Source organism: Rhagoletis pomonella, unplaced genomic scaffold (assembly GCF_013731165.1).
Source record: "Rhagoletis pomonella isolate Grant_MI unplaced genomic scaffold, Rhpom_1.0 Rhpom_scaffold_00004, whole genome shotgun sequence".
NCBI classification, from domain to species: Eukaryota; Metazoa; Arthropoda; class Insecta; order Diptera; family Tephritidae; genus Rhagoletis; species Rhagoletis pomonella.
The window spans coordinates 31,917,373-31,941,149 of NW_023458558.1; the positions used below are offsets into that span (position 1 = coordinate 31,917,373).

Consider the following 23,777-nt stretch of genomic DNA (forward strand, 5'->3'; position numbering starts at 1 on the left):
TATTATTATTAGTGTTATTATTAAAGAAGCTAAAGAAATGACAATCTGAAGGTGCACAGATTCTCATTTTTTTCTTTCTATTTATTTTTTAATTGCTGACCGCAGAGTTCTACATGAATTTTCTCACGAGGCAATTCCCTTCTGTACGTCTAAATTTCGCCTTTCAGATGACTACGCTCGCTCCATAGCGAATGGTATTGTCAAATTCTCAAAATCTTTTTCGGCTACCCAATTTTTAGAAGTCGATTAGATTAATGGATGCATAAAGGAGAGAAAAGATCACCAAGTAACTGCGGCCAAGGATAACGTATTTTAATAAACCTCCATATGGTTACAGGATCCTTGCGAAGTCCCTCTGGTTAAGTACTGTTTGAGTAGATAATGTGCCTCCTGGTACGGTGATCATACAGCCGCACTCAGAAACCTTCGTTAAATTAGCTGTAACGGGCACTTAACTAATGATCGTTAGATCTGTTAATTAATATTTCCTCTCAAAGTTAAAAATTATGAAATAAAAAATTTAAGTATGGGCCCAGTAGCGTTCAGTTTGTAATAAAATATAAAAATAAGTATTTATATCATTTTGCGCGCACTGGCTCAACAGACGCAACGGCTGAGTGAGCAGAGCACTGGCATGCTATTCGAGAGATCCGGGTTCGAGTGCTAGGGCAGGAATATTTATTTTTTATTTTTTTTATTCTGGTTAAATTTTTATAAACTGTCTTTATTTATTTTATATTTTTATCTAATTTTCTTTTGATTTATAGATTTTATTGCTTTAAAAAGGAAACAATTATTTATTTTTATTTAATTTAAAGGCAAACAAGCCCAATAACAGGCCAATTCTGGCATCTGTCTTTCAACTCACCGCAGTCTTTCGAGAGACGAAAAGTCTTTATATTTCGGCAACTATCTTGAAAGCCCTTTTCTGTATTTCGAATAACTAATTGAAAGATGTGCTAATAGTGTTATTAATAATAACTTATTATATTTATCGTTTAGCAAAAAGTTTTCTAAAAACTAAATGAAAAAAATATTTTTTTAAAACAGGAAAAACTTAAAATTTAAGAAACTAAAAGTGAAAGAAAAAAGATGACTCAAAAAAGTTTCGAAACGTTAAATAAAATAAAAAATATGAATTTTTTAGGCAATAAAATTAAAAAAAAAATATTTAAAAAAATTTCGGATCTCTTGAATGACACGTTATCGAAATTGAAATTTATTGAAAACAAACGGCTCCCATTTCTTTCCTTAGGCTCCCATTCATTACATAAGTGACCAGTCCAAAGGCCTATTACATCGTTTCTAGCGAGTTGAGGGAGTACTACGGTTCCCCTTGTTGATATATACGGAATGAAAAATTTAGCTCTCTCCTCTCTGCTAATTAAAAGGAGCCTAACCTCCTGTTTTGACGCCAGGATCAGTTTTGAAGCCTTCAGCATACTAAACGCGGCTATCTTTCCGGGGTTTAGGTCGCTTACTGTCCCACTTGCTTTTACGAGGGGAAAAAATCGTGGAATAAATTCCTAAGCTACACCTCGCTAGGCTTCTAAAACTCCACATTGCTCCCGAGTTGAGCCTTGATGTGAAGAGCAGTCTCTATCATGATTAAAATAATTACTCGAATCTGCGAGAAATGTCGTAAGAAAAACAAAATTTTTGTCAACAAACTATGCAGCTAAAAGTTGCACAGCCCAATAAAATGATTGAAACAAACCATGAACTCATGCCGCTTGAATGACTCAGTTCTGTTTATATTTTGAAAGCGAAATTGGCTAAAATTAAATTCAATACGACAATCGTGTGTGAATATTTGCTTAGATACTATCAAAAAAGAAAATCTTGTCACGCCACTTCTACGAAATGATGTCCCAAACCCTTTAACGTTTTTCCTTAAAATTACTCATACGCCACCGCCTTTACCAACGCAATGTTTTTGTTAGCGCTAGCCATGCCAACAAACTTTTATGAGGTCAATGAAAGCGTGTTTGGCAACACAATATAAGTGTAACAAATACAACAATTAGCATTATAGAGAATTATAGAGAACAATGGTTTTTCGTTGCTCACCTACCAGATGTGGTTACATCACCGTCACTTTGGTTGGGGTAGCTCTCTAGTCCGTGTGTATTCGCTAGTACTGAAATGTAATTGACAGCTAACTGGCCTATTGATTTTCCTCACAATGTCGCTTTTCATCATTCAATTAAGGTCAGCAATGCGCGTTGGCTTGAGTAAACAAATGAAATTATCTAGTTGAGATCATTGCGTCTCGCAAAGTTGACTATAGTATTGCTGACCTAAAATTTTGCTATATTTTTGTTACATTTCTTAATAATAATAATTAAGGTGTTACAACACTAGAATACTTACTACCGGATTTAATTTTATTTTTTTGTGTTTTTGTTTTTTTTGGACGCTTCGTGCGTCACAGCGGTACATAGTCATCAAGACATTTTTAATTGCCATTTTTCTTATTGTTTTAATATTAATCTTTTGCAAAATTTATTATTTTTTTCATCTTTATTGGAGGTTACGCTTCCTTTTTTATTTATAATTTATTTTTGCTTGCGGGGACAATCAACAGCATATTTTTGGACTTCTTATCAAGTTGATAGGAACATTTGTGTTAATATTTCCCATAAAATTGTGCGATAATGCGTCCACGTTTTTTATACATCTGTTATTTCTCATATTATAATATGATTTTTTTTGTTTTTAATAACTTTTGTGTCGGTTAATTTGCTTACGTCAAATTTCACGTTATGAGCACGTGAGCACGTGGGCTGTGGCGATAGCATGTCCGCTCAAGCAAATAGAACGCTTAATTTTGGCTAGTGAACCTGCTAAATTCAAACAATGCAAAACTACTTGCGCTAACGTCAATCAGCATCGTATGATTTGAATTAAGTTGATATTTAAAGCACTCATTTTTACATTAATTTAGGGGAAATTGGTCTAAATTCTTAATTAGATCATCCATATGGTTTGATTGTCAAATTTACTTAGATTTAGTTAAAACAGAAATCAGCACTCATCCATTGACAGCAAAAATCGTTTTTTTTTGTTTTTTTGTTTTTTTTTTTGCCAAAAGTTGTTGAGCATTTTCTTTCATATGACGCAGGTAAAAAATTTATTCTGGGCTAAAAAACTGCATACCCGTAAATTTTCTTAGAATTCTGAACAAAGAGTTTGGTAAGCTTTGAAACTTTTATTTATGCGGATTCTGTTAGGGATCAATCGATGTATGTTTTAAATGAAAATGATTAAAAATCAATAAATAACCATAAGTTGAAAACAATATTATTAACCGACTTCCAAAAAAGGAGGAGGTTGTCAGTTCGACGGAATATTTTTTTATTTATTTTATTTTTTTTACTTATTTATTTTATCTTTTATTAATTTATTATTTTCTTTTATTTATTAATTTTTTATTTCTTATTTTTTTATTTATTTTTTATTTCTTATTTTTTTTATTTATTTTTTATTTTTTTATTTTTTATTTTTTTTATTTTATTTTTATTTTTTTATTTTTTATTTATTTATTTATTTTTATTTTTATATTTTTTTTTATTAATTTTTTTAATATTTATTTTTTTTCTATGTATGTTACCGCATAACTTTGGACCACGTCAACCGATTTACATAATTCTTTTTGCATCGGGAAGGTAGTGTGGTCCCATCCTAATTTATATACATACATATATGTATATATATGTATATATAGAATTGAAGTCGGTTTTGTTTTTTGCTTAAAAATTACTTGTTTTATATTTTGCACCTATTCTTTTGTCCGTGACTGTATATAGAAAAATATGTGCACTTGCGGTCTCGAGGTGCAAGGTGCTTAATGTAAAAAGCACTGGGCATCTCGCCGAATCGAGCCACTGCGGCTGCTGACCTATGAATTCCGCTATTGTTTTTAAGGACGTAGGAGGTTAGAGCTACACTTGTGATCAGCTTATTAAGCCACACCATTTTGGCTATTTTTCTTTTGTTTATTTAATGTTTATTATTTTTTCATAATAGTCAAGCTCATTACATAACAAGCACCATTTAAATCCGCATTTCAAACTTTGTGCAAAAATTAGAAAAAATCAGGAAGTTTTCAACTCTTTATTCAGATGTTTCAGAATTTTTTTGAGTATGCAGTATAGCCCACTAAATTCTAGTATAATAAAGTGCAAATTTGAAGTTGCAAAAAAAATTGCTTTGATTTTTGATAATTTTTTTCTGACTGTATTACGCATTTTTTCCATACCAAAAACAAATTTCAAATATACTTCGTATGGAAAGAGACGCAATTTTTTAGCAACTTCAAATTTGCACTTTATAATACTTGAATTTAAAACTGCATACTAAAAAAATTCTGAAAGATCTGAATAAAAAGTTGAAAATTTATATGAAATTTTACGGACTTTTTATAATTTTTGCACTGCTTGAACTAGGCTTTTATGCAAAAAAAAAAAAAATAAAAAAAAAAATAAACAAGAAAAATATTCCAAAGTTGTCGAAATCCCGCACTTCTTTTATTTTGTGGACAACTGTACATACGGTCTGATGTTTTGAACGAATTGTAAGCATTTGCTAGCTAAGCGCTTTATTCAAAGCTAAATATTATCGAATTAGTTGCATCATTTTCTTACGAATCCTACTTTCATTATTTTGTTTTTAAGTCATACAAAACAGCTGCAAGTGCCAGGCTTACAACCTCATATCAGCCCCGAGTTTATTTTATATTATTTTATTTCCATTTATTTTTCATAAAAAAAAAAAGTTGCGTCCATATCAGAATTTTCTTTTCAATGCAGTTGTTATAATTTTAGTTCGAATGTACATACATACATACATACAAATGTATAAAGTAAGCCTATAAACGTGTAAAAGCAGTGGAAAATTTTCTATCGCCGGCTATTTTTAGCATGAACCGATAAAGCGGGAGCGAGTAACACGTTCGCCTCCAATTGCAACTTACAGAGTATATATGTATTCAAATCACATTTGTACTTATGGACATCTGTGTAAGTTGAATAAATAATTTAAATGTGTAATTCACTCTTTAATAATTAAATTTTTTTTCTTTTTGGAATTTTGTTTTTCATTAATAACAATCAAATCCATAGCGAGAGGCCGTAATAAGGTCTGGCGCTAAATATAGCTAGGCGTAGCCGCTATGCTTTATAAAATAGTTTATTTGCCTTTAAATTATAAGTATGAATGTACATACATAAGTGTAGTACATGTGATCGTACGATCGCGCGATAAGCATTGACTTGTTTTGATTATTTGCCAGTATTCTCGAATGAAAAATGTGTAATTTCTAATACTTAGTTATTTATACTAGTACCTATTTAATCTTATCTATTGCCCTTTTCATACTGCTTGACTTATTGTTTTTTTTTTTGCTGGAGGTTTTGTACCATTTGTAATACACTTACACATCAAATGTTGTTTATATATAGGCATGTACATATTTATATATCGACGATTCTCTGCAGTAACGACACAAATCGAAACTGTAAAAACCAAAGCCTTACTACTGTTAAGGGCCGCATGTCTCTAACCCATGTCCAATCCTTACCTTTTACTTTATTGATCCCTACCTCTTACTTTAGTAAGGATTAGAAATGGTTTAGACAAGGATTAGAGACGTGAGCCACTTAACTGTAGTACGGATTTTTTTTCATTTTTCAGCTGTGTCATTATTGCAGAGAACCATCGATGATACACATTCATTCATACTGTAATTCATAGTTTTACAATTATGTATGTCAAGGCGTGCCTTTAAAATTTTCAATGAGAAATCTTGTATGAAATGGTGTAATTTGATAGAAAAAAATAACGAAGCCAATGTTTTTGCGTATTCTGAATCTACGATTTTTCTGCTTCATTTTACAACAAAACTGAAAAAACTCGGTGCATAGCTTTTTGCCAAAAATCACTATTATTATTTTACAAAAAATTTTTGTTGGCTTATTTTAAAAAATCGACTAAAACTCGGGTTTTCGCAGCTAGATAATCCCGATTAGGCGCGTTATGTGCATTTATTATTAACTTTTCCAACAACTTACTTGATATATGATTGGGTTTGCTCCAAAGGAGAGGTTTTTTAAGTAATAAATGGTTTCTAATTCAATAAATATTTTCATCAAAATTTTTATTCTGAAATTTTAGTAAAAGCGGATAGAAATCGCATTGATTTTTAATACGGTTTTATACGGCGCCTTGCACTTTTTTAATATAAACATGAACTTCATCTGGACGAAAATTCGCAAGACCGTTGGTAACATAAATAAAAAAAAAAACAACGGCTGTTTTTATAAATTGCAAAACCGCAAAAGCCGTCAGTAAAAAAAAAGCCGCTAAAAACTTGCATTTTCTTATAATAAAATTTAACAGGCTATAAGAATTGTCTAAAGATTCAGATTAAAAATTTCGAAATTTTGATGAAATTTTGTTTAATAGGTACATATATGGAAACATTGTTATAAAAAAGTTACAAAAAAATTTTAGCGTGAAAACATAGTATTTTCACGAGATTTATTAGGTGGTTACGAGGCATTTACACGCTTAGACGCATTTCCCTATTGTAAATATTATCTAACAAGTAATTTTGAAGCAAAAATACAACCGACTTCAATGCTTTTATAATAAATTTTAGCGGTACCCTAATTTTTTTTCAACACAACAGGATCGGAACTAAATCAAATAAGTATAGGACCACCTTTGAGATATCATCCTTCCGATAAAGTTTTTTTTAAACACAGTTGCCTCCATACAAAGTTTGTTCGAAACTTTTTTTGTACGGAAGGAAAAGTTTCCAAAAATCAACGCGATTTTTTAGCAGCTTCAAACTTGCACTTTGTTATATTAAAATAAAAAAATCTGATTAGAAATTTGCTAATTAATATGCAAATCTATTGAATTTTCTAAGTTTTGCACAAAGTTTTGAAATTTTATTTTTATGTTTTTTATTGTAGTATGAACTATATTTTTATAAAAGTTTAGCGAAAAGAAATTGCGTATGTATATTGCAAAAAATTCTCGGTGCCAATACTTTTGTTCGTCACTATACTTGAACAAAAAAATATAATGATATCTAACCTTTCGTCTTTATTTGAAGTCGGTCAAAAAAGCACCATTCAACCAGTTTTGACCGCCATTGCATATTAAGTATTAATCACTTAAATCAGCTAAATTAAAAAAAGATACTTTATTATTTTCTAATATCATATGCATTTGCGCTTAATTCTCGCGTTAAAACCTGTTTTTCAATATTTTACATGTGCATGTATGTATGTATGTGTGTGTTCATGAGAGCGAACTTGCGCCCGCCATTTTATAGAGTAATAAAAAAGCTTCAAGGTTTGTTTATCACGAAAACAATTTCTATTTTTGGCTGTATTAGAAACTAATTTTTTCGATAAAATAAATGCCTGTTATAAACAATTATCAACTCTATGCCAATCAATGTAGATTCAAATAAAGTAAAAAAGCAAATAAACATACACATGTATGTTTGTGTGTAATTAAGAATACTCCCAAGTGCTTTTGACTATCTTATCTGAATTCTAGAAAAATAGCGCGACCTTGTTTTGTAATTGAAAAAAAAAAAAAACTTATACGCTTTTGTATTGAACGCAATTTCCATCGACTTTACACTACATCAGCAGCTAATTTTTCTCTACTTTACCTAATCCCATTAGTTGATAACTTTCCTTTGCAAAATTCAAACATTTACACCTTGGCAACTATGAATACACAACACAGAGGCGGCTAGTGGGCGATAAGGTTTAATGACCGGCCTCGTTTTGGGCAGCTTAACCAATTGCATAGTTGCACATACATTTTTTTTTTTATACCAAAACTATGCATGCGTAGTTGCTTATTTGTAGTCTGGTAATTTTTTATGTCAACTTTTTCTTGCATTACATATTGCTGAACAACAGCTTTTATGGTTTCCACATTGCATTCACGTATGTATGTATGTATGCTTCAAATTGCACTTTGATCGCAGCACCCTCTGGTTGGTGGTAAATATATGTATTTGGTTCGCGGTTGCAATCTAGCAATCCGCCCAAACACTCGTGTCACATGTGTGGTCCGTCCAACACATTCCTTCTAACCACATGGCCTGGTTGCGTCGATAAACAGCATGGAAGGACGCTCGCTTGTCGCTGTGTACCTTCAACGCCGGCTTATCTGGTTTCCATATATATGTATATACTATGTATACGCTTAATGTTTATTTTGCTCGACTTATTCGTATTCCACATTTGTTAATTCGTTTGCAATGCCGAGATCTTATAGCGATCTGGCTTCCCTTAATTAGATTTCCTCGTTGAAAATGTTTAATCTGCATGGATTTCCACGCGTATCGTTCGACTGCTTCACGCGACGCACTACATCTCAAGGCTCACACTGCTGTATGGCCTACGTGCCAAAACGCACACACATTGTTTTTGCCACTTTCGTTGTTTTGCTTAGCTGTTTCGTTGTTACTATTATACATACATATGTTTCAATGTTGTACACTGAGAAAATGAAAGGGGTAAAACGCAAGTTTTTAAAAGAAATTGTAAAACAACATTTTTTGATAAAGTTTTACTTCGTACAAACTAAAAATGCAGTATTTTTATTTACGGCTTTAAAACGAAACATTCGCAAAACAAAAACGAACCTTATAATATATTTTATTTTCGAGGGAGGAAGAACACAAACGAAATGAAAGCAAAAAATAACGACAAAAATGCTTATTTTCAAAAGTAAAATGAAACATTTTTGAATATTGTCCCTACGAATTGTAGTGCGATACAATTTTCAACAAGTAATATAAGACGAGACACTTTTAAAATAAAAATGTAAATTTATTTTCAGTCAATTACGTGTGAAAAATAAAATGTTTTGCTTTAGAATTTAAAAAGCTACTTACAAATGTATAATAGATAACATTTCATTTGTATGCATCATTTGTCGAAAAATTTGTGTGTAGAAAATCAAGTTACTTTAAGCTTCGATAGCAAGCATTTCCTTCTTCAGAAAAGGCGCTGTAGTATAATATCGCCGTTGTAACCATATAAATAAGAGGACATTGTTGATACGATGGACTTCTTTGATCGAAAAAAAAATCTTTCATAAGAATAACTTATTATTAATAATAATTTACAATTTTCTTATGATAAATGTGTAATTTGTGATCTGACCATAGCGTGAAGCAAAACCATCAGCCACATTTTGGAAGAAAGGAAGGACAATCTGTATGTACTTATATATGTGATATATGTATGTATGTAAGTAAAATATCAATGTATATACATACCAAATGACTTTGTGATTTAATAAAAATAATATTTTAAAAGGAAACATTTTAGAATTTGATTTGAACATGGGCATTTTCAATTACCAAACGTTTGTTTTTAATAACGATTTGAAAATGTGCGTGCCAAAAACAAAAACGTAGATTCTAGGAAGTTGAGTTGAAAATTTTCGACCTCAAAACTTAAATAAATATTCTAGGTGCAAAACTTGGGTCAAAACGTTTTTAAAAGTAAAACGTACGTTCCATACAAATTTCAAAACGAAAATTTCTCTCTGTATATCTCCTTTCCCCAGCCGACGCCGATGTTGTTTCTCCATCATACATACATGTATGTACCACATACTTGTTTTTGTCTCGATTTTCTGTTTACCTCTTTTTTTTGTTTTCTTGGCTTTTGTTTCGTTATGCGCGCGCCGGGTGTTTGCCTCATCAGCCGAAGCCACCACCAGGTCTTTCGTACATATGAAATTCAGGTAATAATAAAGCGCACGGTTTGGAGGTTTTTATTTGCTGTCGCTCCAAGTCTCCGAGCGTGTACTGCGTAGATTTTTTCCGCCACTTATTGTCTCCTCTATTTTTATGGAAAAGTAGCACTAACAATTTTCCATACCTCTCACACAACTGCATTTCGTGCCAACTCATTTTGAAGTTATATTCCCGGGCGACTCGTCTGATGACTTCACTCTTTGACTTGGTATACACATTTGAAGTATGTATGTATGTATGTACGTATATAGCTCAGAAAAATTAAAAATGCAGGCAATTGATGGCAATACCCAATAAACATTTACTGGATTTTATTTTCAAAGTTTTCAGGAATTATCTATAAATGTGGTAAATACTGCCATTGTGGCCATGCTTGAGTCTGTAAAACCGCCTGAAATGTTTCTGGGAGAATTTTTTTAAAGCATTTTTGCGAGCTGTTGTTAAGTTGGCTAGCCATTTGTACCTAAAATGTTTTTTTTTCTCTGGTTGACACTAAGTTTAAGATGCGCCCTGTAAAAACCTCTTAGAATGTAAAGGTTCAAAAAGCCTCGAGTTATATCCCTTTCTTTTCACTGGTTCAATGGACAATGACAGCATTCGACGAGGCGGCCCTTGGAGCATTAGAGACTTAAGATTCTCCGGGATGCCGCCACTGCGATAGAAAGATCAGTTGGAGAAGGGCTTAGCTACACTCGGCATTTTTAATTGTCGTTAGTTTAACATACAAGAGAAACAACTGGCCTGCTCTATGGGACTAGTCCAAAATCGCATTGGCGGTTACAGTGCCACACAAGAAGAATATAGCCTTCTATAGAATGAGGCTTCAATTAGATTATTTTATATACATACATATATGTAATTTGAGTTGAGATGGTGAAATGATCGCCATTTCAAAGATACAGCTGGCTAGTATAGAAAAATATAACAATGTGTCTTATGAATATCTCACTTCAGGCTTCTGATGTAACCGCCTAAGGGCCGGTTACTCAACGTCTGGTTAACTCTAATCTGCGGTTAAACATCTTTATCGACGTCTTCGACTCCATGCATACAACAGGGAGTCAGTAACGTCGATAACTATGTTTAACCGGAGATTAGTGTTAACCAGACATTGAGTAAACGGCCCTAAGACTTTTATGAAGTTAAAACACTACGTACAAGTAATTTATTATTAAAATATTTACTATGTTTATTTGCGCTTGTGGCTTGTTATCAAATTAGATAAGGAAAGTTGTGTTGTTTACATTTGCCCTTTGCACGTCCGACTGCACTGAGAACGCCAAATATTTGGTTTATTGTGCACGAATGCAGGCGTCCAGAAGCAATTTCTTTTTCCGTTTTCTCTCCACATCTCGCCGTACGTGCAGTATTCGTAGTAAATATGCATTCCTCCTTCGAAATATGTATGCATGTATATATTAGACCGTATCGCGATGTATGGGCTGTTCCATGCGGTTTTGAACACTTACTAGGTAAGTACTTCAGTAATATAAAATTTTTTTCGGCACCCTATAAAAGCAGCTAAATAAATTTTAAATGTTTCTGTATTCTGCTGTACTTAAAAGATATAATTATTGTCGGAAAACGCCACCCTGTAATCAATAGTAAGAAGGAGTGCATTACCCATTTCTCAGAGAATATCCCTATTGACTATTCATACGTCGAGTGGAAAATTTTCGATGCATCTATGTCAGCCGTGCCCAGCGCAGGGCACTAGCTTATTGAATTCTGCCGGCGTTGGGCATGCCTGATCTCTGTTGTTCCAAGCGATTTTGAACGCTCACTCTGAGAGTATTTTAGTATTGTTAAAATTGTTTTTACATATATGCCCTTGTAAAAAGACATTTACATGCATTGCCCACCTTTAGTTCATACACTTCACACTTAGTTCATACAATCTTAAAGCAAAAATATTTCAAAGTGTATGAAGATGAAGTAAAGGTGGGCAGTATATGGTCTGTTCCTTTGAACTTCGGACTTAAATCTGTGTAACTGTCCAACAGCAATATTACTGTCTTAAGTGAGAGGAACGGGAGTGCAACTACATACAAATGTGTACGGGAACGCAAACAGCACATTTTCCAGCAAAAACGAAAGTCGGTTGGTTTACGTGTCATTGGTACAACACTGATTTGGCAGAAGGATATCTAAATAATATTAAAATATATATACATATATTAGAATAATTGCGTATATAGCATCTATGTATGTATATACATATAATGCGCGAGGGCATTTTTTGTTCAGGATAAAAGATCTGCCCCGTTCGCCCGATTTTCAAAAATGCCAAATTAAAGCGCTTGGCCTTTATATGTGCAAACTGGTTTTAGTTTTTGGAAAAGCTTTGCCACCTGTTGGAAAATTTAATTCAAATTACTGAAAAATCAATGTCATCATATTCGCGCAATAAGGTTTTACTTATTTGATAAGAGTTGCCACCTTTCAAAACTTATTACAAAATGTGTATCAACCGAAATGATATTGAAAAGCTTTGTTTCTTTGCTGAACTATTGGAGGGTTGCCACCTGCTAAAAAAATCACATTAGCTAAGAAAAGTATGAATGGGTTTCAGAAAGAGCAGCTTGAAAATATTTTGAAGACGGTTGCCACCTGCTTGAAATGTCGAATTTAGTTTACTTATACACAAGTTATTTGAAACATCCAAATATGGATGTCAAACGAAGAACTGTTAAAAAAACGTTAGTTTAAACGTCAGAATATTTTTGAGGAGTTGAAAGAGGGTTGCCACACCTGTTAAAAAAGTTAAATCAAAGTTTTTTAATAAGTTTAATGAATTATGGAGGAGGTATGGCCCAGTTACGGTCTCAGAAGTATTCGTAGGTACAACTTTTTTGTGTATATGAACGGCTACCTGTTTGTTTTGATTAAATCCTGTACACCGGACTCGCATTGAACTAATAAAAATCGAATATCAACTAAAGAAGGTATGGAAAAAACCGAGTTAGCTGTCTTGTTACATGATGCCGAAAAAAATGGATCTCCTGAAATACTCCTCTGGTGATTGTTCAAAATCGTTTGTAACAAATTTAACTATTTTGTGATATGGTCTAATGTCCATATGTATCTACACACATACATAAATATGTATGCATATGAAGACCAAAACAAAAATGTAACAAAAACATTCCGAGGTACCAATTGTTGGTTGCGGCTGCCACCGCCCTGCACATGCATTGCTAGCATGTATCATGCACCACCAGTCCAGCAGTCAGGCAGGCAGCCAAGTTTTTAGTCACCATTTTTATTTAAATACATCTGTGTGTGTGTTTACCTTTATTTTGTTTTATTACTCCGTCCGTTTGTTGTTTATTTTTTTTTTTTTTTTTTACACCAAAACTCGACAGCGTATCGCTTCGTGGCTCACGTAGACACCACTTGGCACAAAGTTGCTTTTAGCGATCGCGCGACTCTACGAGAAATCAGAACTTCTTCAACCATTGAACAAGACAGACGCGTCTCACCAAGTCAAAGATACTAAAAAATTGTTTAAAGTGATTACTATTTTCACTAAGTGTACTGTAAAAGTGAAATATATACAAATATCTTGATTCACAGTTTTGAATATAAATGCATAAACCTATAAGAGACTACGAAACCTCTTAAATAGCTGCTAGTGAAAAGATACTGGTAAAGAGCTCAGTTTAACAATCAATCAAGTAAAAATATGTAAAAGAAATTCATGAATACTCATTTGTTATCCCAATATATAACAATTAAAAAGCCAATTAACAGTGAAAGAATCTTTTAATTTAGATATTTAAGTATTAACAAACATTGAAGTGTTACTGAACTGAAAGTTCCAAGGAAAACGTTAAAAGTGCAGAACTTGAGTGTTGTTCAAATATAAGTACCTATATTTAACGACTCTGCATAAATCGATAGCAAGTCAGAAGCAGCACAGCCGAGCTTCCTTTGTACTTGTACTAGAGGTTTACGCCGACAGGCTTTGTGGCGGCGGTGTCGTCAACTTCAAAAATAATCGCCGGCGGCGGCGATGCCGGCGCGTCTGGAGACGCCGGCGCTACTGCCCATAAGGTAGATTCCAAAGAGCGTTGATGCTACTAATCTTAGCGTTTAGGCATTCGCCATGCCAATTCAGAATATAATTCTATTTATTTCATTTCATAGTTTTAAATTTAAATAATGTTACTTCCTACTTGAATTAAAATTTTGATGGATGGGCGAATAGAAGGTCTGCGGTATATACATACATACATGGTTCTCTATGTTCTCTATAGATCCGTATGTACTATTTAAATTTAAAGAAGTAAAAAAAAATTTTAAAGTTAAGTTATTGGAGTAATTTATGTCGCTATTACATTTTTGTAATAATCTTATCTACCGTTATGTTAAATAGATTGAACACTAGGGTGGTCTCTTATTTTCCAACAATTTTACCCATCAACTTCCAGCAGAACAGGCCTTTTTGACCCACTGCTTAAAAAATGGCTTATAGATGGTTAAAATTTCCACTAAAATATTAAACGCAAAATTTTCCTCAGGATAACCGAAAGTAATGAAAAATAGTGTTAATTTCCACCAAGAAGGGGAAACTTCAACCCTGTGTAGAAAACATTGCGGTGCAATGGAGCAAAACCTTCCTGGGGCTTGATCACAAATTGGTTAATGCTAACATAATTTTCACACAGCCACCTAGTACTTGTATAAGTCTGTGGGACCCCAGAATAAAATAACTTACTTATTTAAAATCTGTTTCAAAAAGATTCAACTCTTTATTAAAGAAAAAATACACAAGAAAGAGTATCAGTTTGTTTTTGTTTTATCTCCAATATCTGAGGAGTTAGATGCAATAAGGACACTTCTGTTAAAACTGCTTTCTGAGATATTATCGTTAAAGTTTTTGGTGTGTGATAACTTTCTTGTTGTTTTAGTAATATGTAAAAAAGGAATATTGTTGTGGTATTGTAAAAAAACAATGTTTATATTCCTGAGCAGTAGTTCCTTCAAGCGATGTATTTCAATCCGCATTCATCATGCAAATTTTGTTCAAAATTCCTTAGGCGCCGAACGCCGCTGCCGCCGCCGCTGCGCCGATATTTTCGTAACGCGGCAGCGGCGCATGAGTAATGACAAAAAACGGCGGCGGCGGTGAAGGCGTGGCTCGGCGGCGTATACCTCTAACTCGTACTATTTATAAAAAGGTAAATTTTATGTCAGCTGGCTTTCGACAAATTAAATATTTCGATTTAGGTTATACAGGCTACCAATAGCTCATTATATCGTTTATTGCGTAATTTTTATGCATACATAGTTTTGTTCAAATGTATTAGTTCATAATATTTTCAAATTTAACATTTATTAAGTTTTAATATATTTTTTTTATTAATTCATGTATATTTTATGAATTCCTAGCTGTGAAAAGGTGCCAAGTCCACATTTTTTCCAAGATGTAGTTTTTGATGCATAATAACAGTTAATGCGAAGCTTCATCGATTTTTCGTCTCCCCTGAATAATTTAAAAAATGGACTTGATACCTTTTCACGTTTAACGATATGCTTGTTTTTTGATAGATAAGTTTGGTAGGCTTTAGCAACTCTTTCTTCGTATTTTCTTATATTATAGTTGGTTTGTAGTATTTCTCATTCTTTTCACAGTATGTTCTTATTCAAGTTACGTCAATGCGGCAAAATGACGAAATTTTTTACCTTCGTTTATTGCCGGCAGCCCAGTAATTTTCCATTAGAAAATTTATTAAAATCATATCTACATGCGTACTCACATACATACATACATATGCATGTATTTACATACATGGTATCCCTTTAGGAAATGTGAGGATTCCGCCATTCATGACGAAAACATTCCGCAGAATAAACTAACGGTCGGACCATATGGGAGAGCGATGTTACCTGAGTATGGGGTTTTCTCGATCAAGGGCTCTTGTTTCGGCGACCTGACCCCGTTTAAATCGACGAACCCTATCAATTGGGAGGAAGTATTCCCCCTCGCTGATTGCAGAAAGTCTAGGTGAAACATTTCATAGAGCTTCTTTTGGAATCAGTATGGAAATATTTAAGAGAACTTTCCTCATTTAAAACTAGTTCGATGAACCGATCTATTGTTATTGCTTCTATTGGAGCTTCCACGAATGCTTCCACTTTATGTCCAAGCGAAGGCGAGAGAGAGAGAAGGAAACAGTGTAAATTTTAAAACTTCTTCGGAGTTTCCGCAAGCAGTGATAGGGTATGTTTCCATTTTACCTCCAAGTAGAAGCATCCCTTATTTTCCAAGAGGGATGTTGTATGTATGTATATTTTTATGGTACAGTAAAAACATTTTTAATACATATTTAGGTTATGCTATCTCCCAAATGTTGTCGTCTCTCTTTTGATGGGGGGGCATACATGGCACGCAATGCGCAATGTCGGAGAGCGCTAGAGCATAGAGCAAATTCAAATTTTCGTATACATACATATATTACTTTGTTGTGCCTACAGGCAAAGCACATACATATGATGTCCCTGTGTGGTGTAGGGCGTAGCGTACACATCAATTTATATTGATGGGGTGGTGAATGTTTAAAAACGAAATTTCAATAAGTTTCTGGTTTTTGGTTTTAAAGAGAACTGAATTGAGAAAAACACTTAAATATCTAAAACTATCCACATAATGCAGTAAATAAAACGAATAAAAAACAAAAAATTTAAATAAGATACAAAAAAAAATATATAAAAATTAAAGAAACCAATGGAAAGATAAAATAAAAAACGAATAACTATAATAAAAGCGTTTTTACCGAAAAGCGTTTAACTATCTATTACACTAATTTACAAGAAATCTGACTGTGATATTATGACAATATTTGTGTAAAAATTTTCCGCTGTATCCGAATATGAAGTCAAAATCAGGGATGGAAAAATAACAGTTATTTTCGAAATTTCAATTCAAGAAGTCAGGCGGAAAGAATTTTTCTCTATGACATTTGAATTTGTATATCAGTGTGATGCTGGCTAAGGAATATTAATCTTAAATGATTTAAATTTGTTTCATAAAGTCAAGAAGTAATCGTTATTTTTTAACGATATTTTTCACATTAATCACAATTAAAAATTGAATTTAATTGTTTCAGTGTAATATAACGGTTAAAATTTGACTTATTTTTTCGACAAAAGTTCAACTTTTATTTTTTTTTTTGATAAAAAAAAGTAAAAATTTGACTTGATTTTCCGATCAAAAATAAAAGTTAAAATTTGACTTGATTTTCCGATAAAAAATAAAAGTTAAAATTAAACCACTATTTCATCTGCTTAAAGACCTTTAAGTTAGAAATGTTTGTTTTGCCACGTATAAACAAGATATTTGTAGTTCGTGGATTGATAAGCAAATACGCGATGTATGTAATAAAATAATGTGAAGATCGATAGTAAACTGTTATTCATTGTATTTCCTTTATTAAGAAAAATGAGTGACATAAGCGTTTTTTTTTTTATTGAAGAAGTACAAGTCAACGGTAATTGTTATCTTTTAACGAAGTAAAAATATTAACTGTTATGAACAAATAAAAGTCAAAAGTTATTTTTCATATTTGATCGAAAATTAAATAAAAATATTTTGAATCTTTAATTCTTGATCGAAAACATATCGTTGAAAAAATAAAGATTATTTATCGACTTTTTTTGAAAATAAAAGCTTCACAGTTCCCGCCGCTGGTCAAAATATTAGAAAGTAGAACAGTTTTTGAGATATAGCCAAATTTCGACATTAAAAATTTAAACTTGATCGTAGTACAAAACACACTAAATGTATCGCACACGATCATCAAAAGTGACACAATGAAAAATGTATACAGAACTTTTATTTACATTTCCGCAGGAGCTACAACAAATTTTTGTAATAATTTGTTGAAAAAACCTATGGTAAAGTCTTCCTTCCCCATATGATTAGCATGTGTTAAGAAATAGTTTTTCGCATTTTCTGACGAACGTGTAATTTTGAGTTGTGTCACCTTTGATGATCGTGTGCGATATGGAAAAAAGTAAATATGTATGTATGAAAATGGCAATCAATAATTATGCAGCTCTATACCATTAATTGAAGCCAATCAATGCAGTGTCTTTCCTTAGATAAGAATTATGTAAAAAATAGGCTTTGCAAATTAGTAACAATTGCCGATTGCCCAACCAATTTATGTAGATATGAATGTATCGTTACGCAACTATTTATATGCAAATTGTAATGAAACAAAAGAAGCAAATCTGATTTTATTCATTTGATCAGAACACAAGTAATTTTTAAGCAAAAAACACAACCGTCTTCAATTCTCATATACAAAAAAATATACATATATATATATTTCATGATCCAATGATGGGATCTAAACCAGATTAATATGGGACCACCTCTGCGAAAAGAATTATCGAAATCGGTTGACGTGGTCCAAAGTTATGCGGTAACATACATACAAAAATAAAAAATAAAAAGGAAAAAAATAACGTTTAAATAGCACTGGAACAGCTGTGCTTTATTGTAGTTGGCTTAACAAATGAAATAGTGGAAAAAAGGCAACACGAATTCAGAAGGCGAACTTAGCACAGTGCGTAGGCAACTGGCTGAGTCAGTGGGATCGTCGGTTCGAATCCCACTGAAAGAAGTCTGATGAGGAAATGTGGTGATTTCCGAAATAGCAATCACTTCTACCCCTTTTTTTAAATTATTGTTGCTTTTCCAGAATAAGTTTTTCATTAAAACGGCCTCAAGCCCAATAAAAATTTTTGAAAAAAAAAATGAAATAAAAATATTCCGACGAGCTGATAACCTCTCCTTTTTTGGAAGTCGGTTAAAAACTAGCGCCCAATATACTTGTTTGCCGTGTATTTTTTATTGATTAAAATTAAATTATACTTACTTATTTGATATTATTAAATACAAAATTAAGAATGTTGAAAACACAAGGGCTAAACGCAAAAATTTAACCTCTTTTTTATCAACGTTTTCCTGTTCCTTCCAGATATCCAAACAATATTCAAGTCCCAAAACAACCACAACAGGTTCGTCGCCATTAGAGAAACGTGTTTTACTACCTAAACAACAGATAGCGCAGCAGCAGCAGCAGCAGCAGCAGCAAAAGCAACACCAACCTCAACAACAACAGAAAAAAGTTGCCGATAATACAGAGAGTGCGAGTGCTCGGCCGCAAGCAAATCCAGTTGCTGATAGCAACAAGAACAAAAGCCAAGACATAAAAGTAGTAACTCAGGATGAACCATCAACAACAACAAAAGAGTTAAATTCTACAACAGCTCCGGCGGCAGCAGCATCGACAACCATCGGTGAGTTTGTGTGCGTGTCTACAGCTTAGATCATAGCAGCTGGCACCTTTTAAAAGGTTTAAAAAAATATGGTGATTATGCTGATTTGTCAGCCGAGAATATCGCCCTTTTAAGTACATACATGCATATGTACATCATAATAATAATATGCATATATGTATGTATGTATGTAGTATGTATAATGTACAGCCAATGAGTAGTGGTCCTTTTTACCGCATTTTACATTGATGTTTTTCTTGTTTTATACATCTTAGTTGGACTTCATTTCACCTGGTTTTTTGCCCCTTTTCACATCCAAATTTGTTTTGGTACCCGTTACGCCCTTTTCGGTTTTAATTTGCGTCGCAATTAATTTGCGCTTTTGCTTTAAACCTGTTTCGGAATTATCGTGTTCACTACTTATTTGTGTTATTAGTTTCTCGGTTAAAATTTTATTACTGTATGTACTTGTATATTTGAGACTTGATTGTTTGTTTTTTATAAAAATAAAAAGTATAACTTAAGATCGAGTAACCAAAATGCGAGTTGCGAAAATAGAGTCTGTAAAAAGTATTAAAAAGAACGAAAATTCACTCGCAGGTATGTTTATATATACTTACATACATACATATGTGAGTGATTATGTGAGGTTATGTTAGCTAAGCACATTCTGGATTTGGTACATAAGTAATTTAAATAAATTCAGATATTATTATGCTCAACCTCAAACATCTTAAAAGTAGCTGTTGATCTTTATACATACATACATATGTATGTAGTTGGTTATTATATATATTTTTAAGTCATATTCCAACCATATTAACCTTCTTCTCTATCTGATTCTCTTTGCAGTTGTGCCCCAAACAGACACAGCATCGACAGAGGTTGTGAATAACGGAAAGAAGGTCAACCAAAAGGTAAAATGAAAAGCCCTCTTTGAATCGGCTAACGAACTGTGTGAAACTAATGTAAATTTTTCCTCCTTCGCTTCTCCTCCCTCCAGGCCAGTGATTTCAGCAACGTCGGCGATTGGCCTATGCTAATTGGTGGCAAACCCGCAAATAACGAATCGAAACGTTCAACGAAACACAAGCAGCGTCCTGCAAACGCAGTCAATAAAGAAGATAACTCAAGCTCTATCGCAAGCGGAGCAGCAGCAACTCAGGGAAACGCTGATCAAACAGGTGCACCAACCAGTGCTGCTACAGGCGATAAACCGTCAACGAGCCAAGCGCAAAATGAGTCCAGTAAGTCTGGTACACAATCAGGGAATGGTGAAGGTAGTGCAGCTACTGCCACACCAGCCAACACAAGCTCAGGATCAAATGGCATTAATAAGAAGATTCCCAAGCACAAGTGGCGTCCCTTGCAAATCGACCTTGCCAAATCCAGCCGCCCGAAACCGATTGGACGTCCCACTAGACGCTTACCAAACTCTACGTCTCGCTATCAACAGCAGCAACATCACTATTACAACCAAGAGCAGCACCCAAACGCTGGTGACCAGTATAACGGCGGAACCGAAACAGAGCAGCGCAGTGATTGGCGTCAACATGCCGCACCCAGCGCAGGAAATGAAGCGCCACGGGGCGGGGGCGGTGAACGTCCGACGCGGCCCACTTCCCGCCCTACTGAGCGCATTGATTCCTGGCGTAGCGGCAGCGGCACCGAGCGCAGTAGTGCCATCGGTGGCGGCAGCGTCGCCGAACGCGAATACGACCGTCCAGCGCGTACGCAACGGCGCTTCCGGACGTCCTACCGCGGCGGCCGGCAAGGGCGCGGTGGATTCGCAAGACCGGGACCAGGTCGTGCGTCAAATCGCATACCACGCCATCTGTTAGCCAGTGGCGAGTACGCAAGCTATTTGCCGGCGGACGCAGCCGGCGTCGACCAGTCCTCGTTTGTGCTCATGGGCACGCACTATTATGGCCCAGTGCCGGCGGCCTACATCGAAATGGACGCACAAACGGTCAAGGAGGCGATCAAGAAACAAGTGTGAGTGCCTTTCCAGAAAATATGATAATTTTTCAGACGCAAACTCCAGAAAGAACACCATTATTACCATTATTTAATAATTTTACTTTTTATTATTCAATTATTTTCCTAATAGTGAATACTACTTCAGCGAAGAGAATTTAACTGGCGATTTCTTTCTGCGTCGCAAAATGGACCCAGAAGGTTGTATTCCAGTTACATTGATTGCTTCTTTTCATCGCGTCTTAGCTTTGACTACTGACGTGGCATTGATCATTAACGCCATCAAGGAGTCCGAGAAGCTGGAGTTTCTCGAAGGCTATAAAGTACGCACAAAGACTAATCCCACAATGTGGCCCATTCGTGATGTGATCGAGACTACATTTAATCCAGCCGCTCAGGTGGCTGCTTCAAATGCAGCAACAAGCGCAGCGAATAGTCAAACACCAGAGAGTGTAAATAATGATATACAAAAGAATAACCAACAAGAAAGTCAAAATAATGCTGCCAAATCTGGCACCGATAATCCGGTTTCATCTGTACCCGCAAGCAATAACACTGGCGGAGATGCTGGCAGCGCCGCAGAAGAGGCTCAACCTACTGTAATTGATGACAATAAGGATGTGACAAGTTCAATTGGGGCTGCCACAGCCACGCCTGTGACCCACGTGGATGCGGCGTATGCCAGCGAAGTGCTCTTCCCGCCGATACTTACCTCAGCTATGGCCACAAAGCCTTTGACTAGCATCCCGCCGCCACCAGTTCCACGCAACTCGCAAAATCTAGTCTCTTCGCTGTTGCTGCAGCAGGTGAAGCAAGTGCCGTCGCCCACTGTGAATGCGGAGAACGCGATAAGTGCGCTCACCCAGAAAGTGGCCGAGGTGGAAAGTGGCAGCGGTGCTGTGGCTCAATTGGCGGACCACTTGAGTGGTTTGGCTGAAAGCGTGAAGATGCCGACAGTGACGTCGACCCCACAGAAAGTACAAAGGACTGGCAAGAACAATGACCAACAAGGTAGTACGAAAGGTAATAACGGCGGCAACAACATTGTTAACGCTGTTGGAAACGCGGCGGGGGCCGATGACGCAACGGCCGATGCCACTGAGGGCATGTGGAAAGAGGTAAAGAGACGCTCAAAATCAAATGCTTTAAAAGATACTAAATCTTCCAATCAACAACACTCAACACAAACGCTCACAACACAACAACATACACAAACCATTAAAACCGTCACCACAAATGCTACCTCTGCAACTAAATCATCGACCACCACAAACAGCAACAAAAATCTGAACAAAATTGATACAAAATTGAACACGGCAAAAACACCATTGATCACATCGAATGCCTCCGCCACATCGAACGCCACCAATCTAAATAACACCTCCAACACCACGAACGCCACATCCACCACCATCATCAACAACAACAACAAAATACCTTCTGCGTCATCCACTCAATCAGCAGCCGCACACGCTTCAGCTACAGCAGCAGCAACAGTTGGCCTCTCGACAAATACAACCGAAAAAGAAGAACTAGACTTTCAATTTGACGAAGAGCTTATGGATCCCATACCAGCGACTGGACGTATAAATAATTTCACCGAAAATTTCTCTGACGACGACGAGTCCGACTATGAATTTGCTGATCGCGATATCAATAAACTGTTGATTGTGTCGCAAGTACAACGAGCGCCCAAACATGAAGGTTACGATCGCACCGCTGACTTCACTTCACGTACGAAAATAACTCAAGACCTCGAGAATGTGATAAACGATGGTTTAGCCAATTACGAAGAAGATCTCTGGACCACATCGAATGTGGGCACGAACTATCGCACAGTAAATGTAATATCGCAGGAAGATTTCGAAAAGCTGGGTGGCGGCGGAGCCAGCGGACGTGTTCAACGTATTTATGCACAACAGGCACCGCCACCACCACCACCCGCTTACGAAGACGAGGATGCCACGCTAAATAATACCCTCAATTCCACGCTCAATTCAACATTGAAGTCGCGACGTGCTCGCTTCTATGCGGCACCAAGCTCACATTCGATCGACCCACGTACACCACGCAAGCGCAAGACCCGCCATTCGTCCAATCCTCCCGTGGAGGCGCACGTCGGTTGGCTGCTAGACTCTGTAGAACACCGACCACGCACCACATCGATGGGCTCCTCGGCGGGCACTTCGCCGACTACCTCATCCTATGGTTCTTCCGTGCCACAGTCATTGCCCGTCTTTCAACATCCCTCACATTCGCTGCTTAAAGAGAACAATTTCACACAGCAAGCCTATCACAAATATCATTCACGCTGCTTAAAGGAGCGACGTCGACTAGGCTATGGTCAATCGCAGGAGATGAACACTTTATATCGTTTCTGGTCATTCTTTTTGCGTGAAAACTTCAACAAGACAATGTACAATGAGTTCCGAGCTTTGGCGCTGGAAGATGCCAGCAACGGTTTCCGCTATGGATTAGAGTGTCTTTTCCGCTTCTTTTCATACGGTTTAGAGAAAAAATTCCGGCCAAATGTATATGAGGATTTCCAGGACGAGACGATTGCTGACTTTGAAATCGGTAAGTGAACATTTGTAAATTGTATTGAATTACTGAACACAAATTAAAAAAATAAAAATAAAAAATATTTATAAATCGAAGATTTGTACGAAAATGTAACTTTATTTAGCTCTTTAATTCTATTTTA

The 23,777-nt window shown here is 35.3% G+C and overlaps 1 protein-coding gene and 1 long non-coding RNA gene across 3 annotated transcripts in view; both read left to right on the forward strand.

Annotated features, from left to right (window-relative positions):
- The window catches only part of LOC118737456 (la-related protein 1), a 62,976-nt gene that overhangs the window by 34,714 nt on the left and 4,485 nt on the right, over positions 1–23,777 (forward strand). For both annotated transcript variants that reach the window (XM_036467959.1, XM_036467960.1), the window contains exons 3-6: positions 18,796–19,117; positions 19,949–20,013; positions 20,100–21,091; positions 21,207–23,650. In XM_036467959.1, the coding sequence (XP_036323852.1) occupies positions 18,796–19,117; positions 19,949–20,013; positions 20,100–21,091; positions 21,207–23,650 (3,823 nt within the window). The remainder of the gene's footprint in view (positions 1–18,795; positions 19,118–19,948; positions 20,014–20,099; positions 21,092–21,206; positions 23,651–23,777) is intronic.
- LOC118737457 lies at positions 13,198–13,630 on the forward strand. The gene is made up of 2 exons (XR_004992817.1): positions 13,198–13,453; positions 13,580–13,630. It is a non-coding gene; the product is annotated as an uncharacterized LOC118737457 (long non-coding RNA).